At 56.6% G+C, this 12,139-nt stretch overlaps 1 protein-coding gene across 2 annotated transcripts in view; it reads left to right on the plus strand.

Annotated features, from left to right (window-relative positions):
- Window positions 1–2,642: 2,642 nt before the first annotated feature.
- Window positions 2,643–12,139, plus strand: part of GNG7 (G protein subunit gamma 7) — a 39,849-nt gene continuing 30,352 nt past the window's right edge. The window contains exons 1-2 of one of the 2 annotated variants that reach the window (XM_017834485.1): window positions 2,643–2,716; window positions 10,331–10,401. Coding sequence is in view for 1 of the 2 variants with exons in the window: in XM_017834484.1 (XP_017689973.1) it covers window positions 11,808–11,949 (142 nt within the window). In the remaining variant the exon portion in view is untranslated. Of the gene's footprint in view, window positions 2,717–10,330; window positions 10,402–11,762; window positions 11,950–12,139 lie in introns of those variants that run through there. The other variant, XM_017834484.1, reaches the window with a different exon arrangement.

The raw sequence follows: 12,139 nt of genomic DNA on the forward strand, positions 1-12,139 counted from the left end.
TGTCTGTGTTTGTGACAGCCAGGTCAGGGCCCTGAGGGTGCTCAGGAGCTGCAGGTGGAATTGTAGAATAGAATCGTGGAATATCCTGAGCTGGAAGGGACCCACAAGGACCATCCAGTCCAACTCCTGGCCCTGCACAGACACCCCAGCAATCCCACCCTGTGCCCCAGAGGATCATCCAAACCCTCCTGGAGCTCTGGCAGCCTTGGGGCCGTGCCCCCTGCCCTGGGGAGCCTGGTCAGTGCCCAACCAGCCTCTAGGGGAAGAACCTTTCCCTGAGATCCAACCTGACCCTCCCCTGGCACAGCTCCAGCGGGTCCCTTGGGTCCCAGAGCGCAGAGATCGGAGCTGCCCCTCGGGAGGAACCTGCAGACCCCCCATGAGTCTCCCCTCAGACTCCTCTGCTCCAGCTGAACAATCCCTGGATTGCCCTCAGCTGCTCCTCAGGAGGCCCCTCCAGACCTTTCCCCTCCTCGTATTCCCGGCGGTGCCAATTCCCGGCGGTGCCATCCCTGTCCCTGCAGCCTGCCCTGTGTCACACCTGGGATCTCCTCCCAGGGCAGGGCTGCCTCCCTCCACCTCTCTGTGCACCCCAGCTCTGACAGGGCTCCCAGGGCTGTGGCTCTGTCACCGCAGAGGCTCCTCCAGGTGCCCCCGGGGGGGTTTTTTGCCCCCCTGGGCAGGGGATGGAGGGGACACGTTTCCAATCCAGGCTCTGCTCGCCCTCCTCCGTGGCAGCAGCAGCGTGAGCACAGCTGAGCCCGCTGCCTGCAGCTCCCAGAGCCTGGGGGAGCCCAGGGATGTGTGTTCCCAGCTCCCAGAGCCTGGGGGAGCCCAGGGATGAGCGTTCCCAGCTCCTAGAGCCTGAGGGAGCCCAGGGATGAGCGTTCCCAGCTCCCAGCTCCCGCTTCCTGCCCCGCCGGCCCCTCGGCAGGGGAACCACGGCGGAGCCATAACAGGAACAGGCAAACATCCCGCTCTTCCTGGTGACTGGAAGGGCTCTGCTGGCTCCCAGCACTGCTCTCCGGGGTGGGTTTTGCTGTTAATGATTACACAGGGAGCAGTTCCCCCTGGAAGAGGCTCCTGGCCCAGCTGGTTTGGTGCTGTTGCCATGCAAACGGGCTGAGTGGCCCTGGCAGTGCCCTGTGGCCTCCTGTGGCACCAGCTGGGGTTCCCTGGTGGGCTTTGTCAGCCCTGAGGGAAACCCAAGCTTGAGAAAAGCTAAAAAAGCGACATTTCTCTTCTCCCCTCCCTGTGTGGTTTAACCCATTCAGGTTGTGACGTGGATCAGGTGTTTCCCTTCCCAGGGTGAGGGTTTTCCCCAGGGTCTCCCAGCCTTGCAGGGGCTGCCTGGCTGCTGGCAGAGCTGAGGGGACTCGCCTGGCACCGGGAATCGAATCCCAAAGTCGGCTCTGGAGCCTGGGACACGAGGCAGTGGAAACACAACCCCAGACATCCAAGCAGGATATTTACCCTCGGGTCAGTGACAAATCTCTGCTGACGTCGGCGGAGCTGGGTTTTATCAGAGGTGTTTTCCAAGGGACAAATGGAGCGTTGGGAAGGTTCCTGAAGGAAGGTTTGTCAGGGAATCGGAGCTCCGGGACCGGGTCCTGGCCCCAAGTTGTGCTTAAAACAACACGAGGAACTGTTGAGGTATAAAACCTGTTGAGGGCAGTGTGAGGGCTGTAGCTGCACTCAGGATGTGGGGAAAACACTGGGATCTTTGTGTTGGTGGGGCTGCAGCCAACCCCTCCCCGAGATTTCCTTGGTTCCCTTCTGGTTCTGGTGTGCTGGGTCCCCATCCTGCAGTTTCCCTTGCAGATGTCGTTCTCTGCCACCTGACAAAGGAATATAATGCAGCAATTTTCCTAACCTAAATAGTGGTTCTGACTGCCTGTATTTCCAGCTCCCCTGGAACTGGAATTAATTTAGTGTGTGGGCTTCTTAATTGGCTCGTTGTGGGGAGGAACAGAAAATGAAATGCTGCAGCTCTGCCTTCCTCTTCCCTTTCTTTAGTTAAATCTTTGTCATTCTTTGTGTCTCTGACTTCCATTAGTTGCTCAGGCTATTTTTCTCTGCTTTCTTTTGTTGTAGCTTCCATCTCTCAGCCTCAGGAATATCTGAGGCACGGATGGAGCTGCTCCCATGCCTTTGGAGCAGCGTTGCTGTCAGCCTGTGACAGATCCCATGTGATTGATGGCTGACGAGGCATCTGGAATATTTCTCCATTCTTTGTGTGCCTAATGCTGTTTTTCCCTGTGCCTGGGGAGGCAGGAGGGGATGGCATCCCTTGTTCCAATGGAGCCATCTTCAGACTCGGATATGGAATTGCACGGAGGTGTCAGCCCAGGAGCTGCCCCACCATCCTGGCTCCAGCTGCTCCTCACTGGCATCCCTCGTGTCTCTGGTGACTTTAAGGAGCTCTGGAATGGCCTGGCCTGGTTTGCAGCAGGGACAAACCAGAGCCTGTGTGTGTGTTGGGGTCAGAAGGGGCTTTGCAGCCTCAGGGGTGCCCCGGCTGCCTCCAGGAAAAGGGGAAATGGGGAAAAGGCGTGAGGTGCTTCAGCTGCTGGGATCAAACCTGGGGTTTGGGAATCCCTGCAGGAGCCCTTTAGGTGCTGAGAACTCTCTCCATTTCCTTTTTTAGGAGATCTGTCCTTTGCCCAAGGCAGCGAGTGCCCCTGCCTGTGCTGGAGGAGTGTGCCCACCTGCCCAGGTACGTGGTCAGCAGCACACACAGAGCACCCACAGCTGGTGTTCCCCACCTTTGAACCCCCATTCCCCAGCCAGGGGGGTCGTGGAATCACAGAATTTGGGTTGGAAGGGACCTTAGAGCCCCTGCAGTCCCACCCCTTTCCCATGGGCAGGGACACCTTCCATGGACCAGGTCACTCCAAGCCCTGTCCAGCCTGGCCTTGGGCACTTCCAGGGATGGGGCAGTGCCAGTGCATGGCACCAGGGGACAGTGAGCTGTCCCTGCACTGAGAGATGGGCACCAAGGTGGGGTGGCAGGTGCCTAAAATCACCCCGGTGTGGGTCACCCAGGACGTGGAGCTGCTGCCTGTACACTGGAATGGTTTCTCTGAATTACATTATTTTCCCTGTTATCACGTGATTTGGAACTGGCTGATCTTTAAGGTCCCTTCCAACCCCCCCCCCTCTGGGATGTCACAGTGTCACCACTCCTCAGATGGCTCAGTGTCCTCCCAGGCAGGCCCTGCTGTGCTGTGCATCAGCTGATCTGCAGCTGCAGGCCCAAAACCATGGAAGTTTTGGTAGGATGATACAAAGGTACCTTCAAGGTTGTCAGTCCAGCTGACCTACCTCGGGAGCAGCTCTTCCAGAGGTGTCCCATTCCCTCCTCAGGAGTGACCAGGCAGGGCAGCATTGCCAGAGTTCCCTGTTGGCTCCGACTGGGGCAGGAATCACTTTTTTAGGAGATCCCAGCAGCGTGTTGGTCCTCAGTCCTTCCCTGGGGCTGGATTTGGAGTCTCCAAGAGAGGGCAGTGTGTCCCTGGCAGCCGGACCTGCCGCGTGTGCTCCGTCTGCTGAGGAGCAGCAGAGCACCGAGCCTGGAGCTCCTCATCCCGAGCTGAGTAATTAGCGACAGACTCATTAGCAGCTGCTCTCGGGGCTGGACGTCGCCGTGTGAGGGTTGGTCCTTTCCCCAGCCCTGGCAGGGATTCGGCAGCGCTTCCTCCTGCCTCGCTTTCCCAAAAAAACCCGTCCCCTCCGTGTCCCTCGTGCGTCACCGCCCCACTTTGTGCTCTTGGCGTGTCCTCCACGAGGGGACGGATGTGGTGGGATCCCCTGGGGCTGCTGGGAGTCACAGGCACCCAGAGTGGAACCCAAAACGTGAGGAATCCGGGAGAAAACTTGGAGAAAACCCGGACAGAAGGAGAACTCCTCGAGGTTGTTCTGTTGTCGCATTTGGCCTGAGAGCACTGAAAGGGAGAGGCTTGTGCCAGCTCTCCCAGCAGATCCCTGCTCACCCAGAGGCAGGTTTTTGTGGAAGTGTGGAAGCATCTCCCCAGCCCTGGGGGCTCAGAAGGGCTCAGGGGGGACCTGACAGGATTGGGGAGGCAGAGGAGGGTCGGGCTCTGCTCCCAGGGAACAACAGGACAGAGGGAACGGCCTCAAGCGGTGCCAGGGGAGGTCCAGGTTGGACACCAGGAGGAATTTCCTCATGGAAAGGGTGGTCAGGCACTGGCAGGGGCTGCCCAGGGAGGTTTGGAGTCCCCACCCCTGGAGGTGCCCAGGGAAGGACTGGAGGTGGCACTCAGGGCTGGGGGACAAGGTGGGCACCGGGCACAGGGGGGACTCTGTGACCTTGGAGGGCTTTTCCAGCATCAGTTATCCTGTGATTCTGATTTTTTTTTTGTGCCAGGCAGGGCTCTCACTCACCTCTCTGTTGTTTAGGAGCAGCTTTTAATGCTCCCAATTCTTGCCCAGTTCCTGAAGTTCCATGAAGGCCCCTTTATTGGTGATTTGTGTCCTGCAGGAGTGATGCTGCCCTGGCCTGGTAATCATTGATAGATCAAGAGCTCCCTGTTTCCCAGGGGTCATTGTGGCATTTAATTTTTTAACTAATTGGCTGTATAAAACTGCTGATACTCCCTGGAAAATGTAGGGCACTTGTGTAACATGAAAGCACATTGAAATAACCTCAGAAGTTGCTTTGAGGTGAAAACTTATCCCAGGAGAAACAGCCACATTTAAACCAGAACTATAACCTTGATTCCAAATCCTTCCTCGGGACATTGTGTTTTTTCTTTCCCTGTTTTCCGTGGTGGCAGAACAAGGTGAACCTCTCCCAGCTGGAAGGGAAGGGGGAGGATCCCCCTTTATTCATTTAGAAGCGTGGATGATTTATCAGGATTGTTTTTTTTTTTCCTGTGGTGTTTTTAGTGATTTGAAGTGAACAGCCCGTTTTGATGTTGTTCTGCTGGAGCAGAATTGTGGGAGCAGCCTGTGGGATAGCTGTGCTTCACAGCCTTCAGCTGCTCCTCAGAACATTGCAAAGCAAATTCCTGCTCCCTTTTGTGATGGCACTCCAGGAATTCCAAACCTCAGCATCCCATCTGTGCTCCACTCTGGTATTTACAGTGTGAGGAATTCAGGTGGATCCTCTTTCACCTCCTCTTCCTGTTCCAAGCAGTTGTTGAGTTGGTGTAGATTTTAAAATTCCTACAATTTTTGGGAGGCTGTCAGGGGTATAAAAGATCTCGTGTTGCTGATCTAATTGTGTTAAACCTCAGCGTCCCCGGAGCAGGGAGTGGGCCTGTCCCTGGTTTGATCTCTTCGGAACAGCTGGAGGCTTTTGCTAAAACTGGAGGGTTTTTTAAAGAATAAAACCCTCACAACCATCTTTTACTGCGGCCACACAGGCTTGTTTGGTTGCTGTTTTGCCCTCTGAGAGGAGGAAAAGGTGATTTTTCGGAGGGGGGGAGGTCGGAAACTCAAACTCATCCCTGGTGCATCCCTGGGAGAAGGAGCTGCTGCTGGAGCACAGCGTGTTCCACTGGTGTTCGTACACTTCAAACCTATTTTTCCAAGCAGCTTCAGGAAATTGGCATCCCCTAAGCGAGCCCTTTAAAAATAGCTCCGTTCCCACTGCCCGGGTGCCGATGTTTCCATGGCCCCTTGTCCCCAGCACGGGGCAGGATCCCTGGAGCTCTGGAAGGGTTTTTGGGAGGTGCTGCTCAGCAGAGCTGGAGCCCCAGATATTTCCTGAGGAGTCACTTTGTCCCGTTTCCCCCAGGAATGGGCTCCTGCTGATGGAATGCTGCTGTCTGCTGGGCTGGATTTAAACTTTTCCCTCCTTTGCTTAGAGGAAAAGCCAGGAATGCGTCCAGTGGGTTGGAATGATCCTTTGGAATATCCAGGGCTGGCTGGGTGTGGAAGTGAGGTGCTGCTGTACCAGGCTGAGCTGCTCCTTTTCCTCAAATCCACGGCTCTTTAAGGCATTTCACACTTAAAATTCAGTTCTGAATTACTCTTTTTTTTTTTTTTTTGTCCAGGACCTTCCCCCACATGAAACCACCCGTGACAGGTGCCCTGGGTGTGAAATTGGGGTGCTGGGCTGTTCCCTGTCTCCCAGCAGTGCTCCCCCTTGCTCTGCTTGGAGAATCCCAGGAGCAGCTGCTGGGCAGGATTTGCCTTTGGAGGGACTTTAAAGTGCCAGGTGTGGTCACAGGGGTCCTGTCAGAGGATTTCTGCGGCTCTCCAGCCTCAAGCACAGATCCCCGGAGGTGTGAAGCACTTTCAGGCCTCAGGGAAGGCCCGTTTTACTTCCCTCTCCTCCAAGCCTTCCCTTTTTAGGCCTTAAAAAAACGTTCCAGAGCGAGTTGCCAGCACAGACTTCCCAATTAGCAACCTGCTTCCAAAAGCAAATGCGTGCTGGCTGTGGCAGCTGTTGCCCAGCAAAAACCCTGGGCTGTGTGCTGGAAAAGGGCACAGGGAAACAGGATCTGCTCATCCCCTGGAGGAGTTAGTGGGGAAAAGTTAAACTTTAAAGCTCTCCCTTTGCCGTGGATATTTTGTGCTGGTTGCCCGGGTGCAATTGTTTGATAATTTGCTATTTATAGGCGGGTATTTTTAGGGATGTGACGAGTCCAGCTCTGGACCCGGATCTGTTGCTATTATTGGAGTGCTGAGTGGCAGAATTAAACCAGCCTTGCTTATCCCATTAAGGTTCTCTCATTTTGAGGTGGATTTGAGGGGCTGGAGCGTGGCCAGAGAAGGGAGAGGAGCTGGGGAAGGGGCTGAGGGAGCTGGGGGGGCTCAGCCTGGAGAAAAGGAGGCTCAGGGGGCACCTGAAAGGAGCCTCTGGCTCTGTGACACCTCCAGGTGCCACGAGCCTTGAGTTTGTCAGGAACATGAGCCATCATTCCCGCCTGGCACACGGGCCTTGCTGGGGCGTGGTGGGAGTGCTGGAGTTCTGTTCCCCATCAGAACGCAGGGCCTTGAGTTTTTGTGGGTTTTGCACGTATTGAACCAGCCTTTGGCAATGTGAGGGCCCAGCAGCAGGAGCAGCAGCCACCTGCTCCAGCCTGGGCCTGGATCTGGCGTTCCTGGGCGCTCCCTGATCCTTCCATGGAGCTTTTGATCGATCCCAGCCGGAACAGTTGATGGCATTGGCCCCCCGCCCGCTCCACGACCTGCCGTGTCCGAGGGGGGCACAGCAGCCCCAGCAGCACGGAATTCCTGCTGCCAGGGAGCTGGAAGTCCCTCCTGGAAGGGCCCTGGTGCCCCCCTGGGGTTGCTGGCACCGAGGGGGTTCCAGTGGGCCGGGATGGAGGATCCTGTTTCCTTCCAGCCTTGCCCAGACTGCAGGGGAGCATTGGCAGCTGCAGGGATGCTTTGCATGACCAACTGTTGCTGCTTCCAGTCAGCTGGGGAAGGAATTCCCCTCCGTGCTGCCCACACCCGCTCCAAGGTATCCCTGGAAGCCACGGCTCTGCCTGGGCAGCGCCAGGAAGGCCTGGGCACAAGGAAGGCCTGGGCACAAGGAAGGCCTGGGCACAGCAAGGCTCTTCCCAAACCTGTTGGAGTGACACATTCCCGGGATGAGCCTCCCTGAGCTGTGCAGGACCCTCATGCTGAGCCTCCCTGAGCTGTGCAGGACCCTCATGCTGGGCCTCCCTGAGGTGTGCAGGACCCTCATGCTGGGCCTCCCTGAGCTGTGCAGGACCCTCACACTCTGAGCTGCTGCTGGGCAACATCCCCCCGGAGGAAACTGCGGCCACTGATCTCCGGGAGCCCGGGGAGTGTCCCTGCCCGGCCAGGGATGAGCTCAGCTGCCAGCTCAGGGTGCCCAGGGCCAGCTGCCTCGCTGAGGGCCCTTCTCCAGCCGGGCAGTCCGGGTGGATGGCAGCGGGAGCGCGTCCAGGCAGTTCCCCTCCTTGGCGTGGCTGCGGTGTCAGTAAACACTGGTGGGGTCACGCTGTGGGATATCGTGTTCCTTACCTTTGCACTGGGAGAAGCCTGGAAGGAAGGAGGGGGCAGAGTTTATTCCAGCACGCTGAGGTCAGGCTTGTTTTCCCTCTTGGAGCAGGAACAGCTCAGCCCCTGGAGTGGGATCCTGCAGGGCTGTAAACAACGGGCTGGCTCCTGCGGGAAGCCGAGGATGGGATCGTGTTCCTCTGGGAAGCTGTTGGGTTGTTTATTCCCCCCTTCCTGTGGACACTGCCTGTTCCCAGGGAATGCTGCTGGGAATGGGGCAGGGTCTGGGGGCTCTGCAGAGAGGAGGGGGCTCTGCCATGGGACTGATGTAAAATCTAAGCACTGGCAGTGCAGGAGTGCCTGGGTCGCTTTTAAAGAGGAAGGAAAGAAACAGAGCTCCAAAAGTGACAGATTTCAAGGAAAACCAATCCAAATAAGGAATGTGTGTTGTCACTGCAGAGTTTCAGTTCAGCTGCAGCTTCAAGGCTTTGTTTAGTCAGCAGGTAGATTGGATTTTGGGTGGTTTGTGTCTGGCTGAGGTGTTGAGCTCTCCTGCAGTGTGGAGGTGGTGGCTGATTCCTGCAGCAGCCTGGCATTTGTGGAATAATTTGAGTTGGAAAAGCCCTCTAAGGCCTGGGAGAGCTGGGAGGCAGTGGGGTGGGATTGCAGCTCATGGCTGGCTCTTTTCCTGTGTTCCTGGTGGCCTGTGGGACCCTCCAGGTGCTGCTGCCCTTGTTTTCCAGCCCCACACTCCTGTCCGTGCCCCCTCCCTGTCTCCATAGCGGATTCTGTTGATAAATTCCCCCGAATTTCGGTCCCTTTGGGTTTATGGCAGCATTCCCAGGGGGATCAGGCAGGGCTGTGCTGCTCCAGCAGGAATGATCACCACGAGCGAGGCCCCAGCTGCTGTTTCGGGCTCCTCTCCACCTGCCCTCCCCAAATCCAGCTCAAGCCTCCCCAGCTCCAGGGGCTCCTTGGATCAGCCTGGATCAGATGGTGCTGTGGAAAACTCCCCTGGAGCAGAGGGGATGGCTGGAAGTGTCCAAGGCCAGGTTGGTGGAAGGTGTCCCTGCCCAGGGCAGGGGTGGGATGGGCTTTAAGGTCCTTCCTGCCCAAACCATCCCCGGATTCTGTGATCCTGAGGAATGGCTCAGTGGTGGACTGGGAGCCACTCTGAGCCCGATTCCAAACCTGCTTTTTGGTCTCCTGACCTGACCCAAGTTCCTGTGTTTGATAGTAAAGCTTTTTTCTTGCTCTCACCTTCATATTTCCGTGCGTAGCTGGCACTGACTCTCTTGTTTGGAATGTGGCATTTGTGAAAATTCCCATTTAAAAAAGAAAAAAAAAACAACAAAAAAAACTTTAAAATGCTTGTTTTGGCACGAGGGCTGTTCCTCCCCCCTTGCTTTGCTGCAGTCTGGAGCAGAAGGAGGTGAAAGGGGCCAGCGAGGCCTGGCCTGAACCCCAGCACAGAGTCAGTGACGTGGGTTTTACTCCTTCCTAAAAAAAAAAAAAAAAATTGTTTGTGTGTTCAGACAGTGAGTGGAGAAAACAAGCAGGGTTGGATTTCAGCTCCGATGGGTTCTTGGAATTGGTCCCTCTCTGGCTCCCAGCTCTGACTTCAGCGTGGTGAGCTGGGCTGGCCAGCAGGGTTGAGCAATGGCTTTACTGGTAAGCAGGAAGGGGCCGTGCTGGGAGCAGGGGGGGCAGCACGTGGGGCTCTCAGGGTGCTGCCGAAGCTTTCCCTGGGCCAGCTCGTTCCTGCTCCCTGCTTTTGTGTTTTCTGGGAAACTGAACTTGCCAGTGTGTGTTTAGGCAGAGGGCTCTGGTGGCTTCTGGGCTAAAACACTCTGCATTGCCCCCAAAAACGGGGCAAACGCCTCTCCCTGTCTGCATTCCCCCCAAAAATGATGCAAACGCCTCTCCCTCTCCTCATTTCCCTACAAAATGATGCAAACACCTCTCCCTCTCCTCATTTCCCTACAAAATGATGCAAACACCTCTCCCCCTCTCCTCATTTTCCCCCCCAGGTGAAATCTAGAGCCAAATATTTCAGTGCCCTCTCATCCAGCTTCACTTCACTCTGGTCTCAGGTGCCATGTTCAGGTTCGGTGTCTGGAATCCAGAGCCTGACCTCCAGGTCGTGGGTGTTACTTATCAAACCAGAGGAAAATGGGTTCCCTGTTATTACTGATAGTTGATATCATCCCTGATTTTCCAGTGAATCCCCTGGATGTCAGTCAGAGCAGGGTCGTGCAGCGGTTATTGCTCAGTGTTGCTGGGATGGAGCTGCAGTCAGTGGAGTAAATATTCCAAATTATGACTCCACTGATAATGCACCATCTGTGCCCGTGATGGAACTCCTGAATTCCCGTTTCCTTGGCAGGAGGAGCCAACCAGGATCCCTGGCAGTGCCCGACGGGACGGTGGCCGAGTCTGCTGTGTGGCAGTAGGAAGGTGAGCAAGGACGACTCTGCCCTCGTGGAACTCAAAAGTGCCATTTCACTGTTCGTTTGCCTTCACTGGTGGTTTGGTTTTTACCTGCCACGGGGGGGGAAGTGCCCCAGCAGGGCTGGCTGAGGTGTTTGCCCAGCCACAGGTGGGATTTGGAGGTGCTGGCTCCGGGTGCTGCTCCGAGCCAGGCTGGTGATCCACTGCCCACGTGGAGCCTCGTTATGTAACGCTGATCACCTCCTTAATTAGGGAGGGACACCCCTGGATTCCAGAGGAGAGCGTGGCCCTTAGTCAGCAGCAGTGGGAGGTGTGGGACCAGGGGAGCTCTGGCTGCTGGAGCTGGAGAAGGAGGTTGTTTCCTTTCTCCTGGAGGTTTGCTGGAGCACTGGGGGGTGTGGGGCAGCAGAGGCTGCCGGGGATGGCTTTTCATCCTGGAGAAAGTGCTTTGTGTTTTCTGTCAAAACTGTTGTGAAATCCCGTATTCCCCACCCTGTGTGAGGTACCAGGAAGGTGAAGCAGCTCAGCCTTGGTGAGGTGACAGACCCAGAGCTGGGAACTGTGTCTTGCTGACGTGGTTGGTCGTTCCAGAGCCTCAGAGCACTGGGGTGCCCCGAGGAGCAGGAGTGTCCCTGGGTCCTGTTCATGCCCCGAGGAGCAGGAGTGTCCCTGGGTCCTGTTCATGCCCCCACGGGAACGAAGGGGCAGGAGGCTGAGCCCGTGTTTCAGCCCACCCTGTTTTTGGGAGGCTTGTGACCTCCCCACGGGAGCTTTGGGAAGCAGCAGGTCGGGCTGGTGCTGCTTTGGGGCGGGAGGAAGTTTGGGTGATGATGACGACGATGATGATGGTGGTGAGCAGTTGCTGTTCTTGAGTCACTCCGAGGAGCTGAGATCCGTGTGACTCCGAAGCCGGTAGTTCTGTGTCTCCGCGTGTGTCCCAGCGGGGCTTTCGGGGGTGGGAATGACGGTTAAATACGCAGTTGTGCATTTTGGGTGTCAGATCCTCCAAAACCCATTTTTTTGGGGGGGGTTGAACTGCCCCCGAGCGAGCGCCTGCAGTTCCCGGCGCGGGCGGCAGAGGGCGATGTTGGGCCGCCCGAGGGGCTCCGTGCGGGTGCCTTGATTTTAATATTAATTAATGGATATTCCGTTAATAAAAGAGCCTGCCGGGCTCCCGGGGCTTCGACTGCAGCCGCAGCCCAGTGTGGCCGTGCCAGCCCGGCGGGGTGAGGCTCTGCGGGGACACCGGGGCTCCCCGGAGCTCTGGGGAGAGGCAGCGGGGCTTGGCCGGGAGGATGAGGAGGGATGTTCGGGATGAGGAGGGATGTTCGGGATGAGGAGGGATGTTCCTCATCGCTCCCAGCGCTGAGCCGAGCTCTGCAGGCCGATCCCGGCCCAGAGACTCCCCAAAAATGCCAGTTGCAGCCACCAGCGTGGGTGTCAGCAGATGGCAGCACCCCTGCCCTGCACCCCGTGTTATTCCTGGCCGGGAGATTCCCTGGATTCAACACCACAGTCTAGACTTACTGACAGACAGGATTCTTCTCCTGTTAGGTAAGCAAGATACAGACACCCATTATGCAAATTCCCAGCCGTGGTGCCCCTCTGAAACATTCTTCAGATTGTCTAAATAAGGTGCTGTTTCATGCTAAACCAGCCTTTTGGGTGCCTTCCAGCTGCCTTGCCCTGGAGGTGGGATTTTTTTTCTTTTTCCCCCTTGGAGGTGCTGATCAGCACAGACCAG

Source organism: Lepidothrix coronata, unplaced genomic scaffold (assembly GCF_001604755.1).
Source record: "Lepidothrix coronata isolate B3197 unplaced genomic scaffold, Lepidothrix_coronata-1.0 Scaffold233, whole genome shotgun sequence".
NCBI lineage: Eukaryota > Metazoa > Chordata > Aves > Passeriformes > Pipridae > Lepidothrix > Lepidothrix coronata.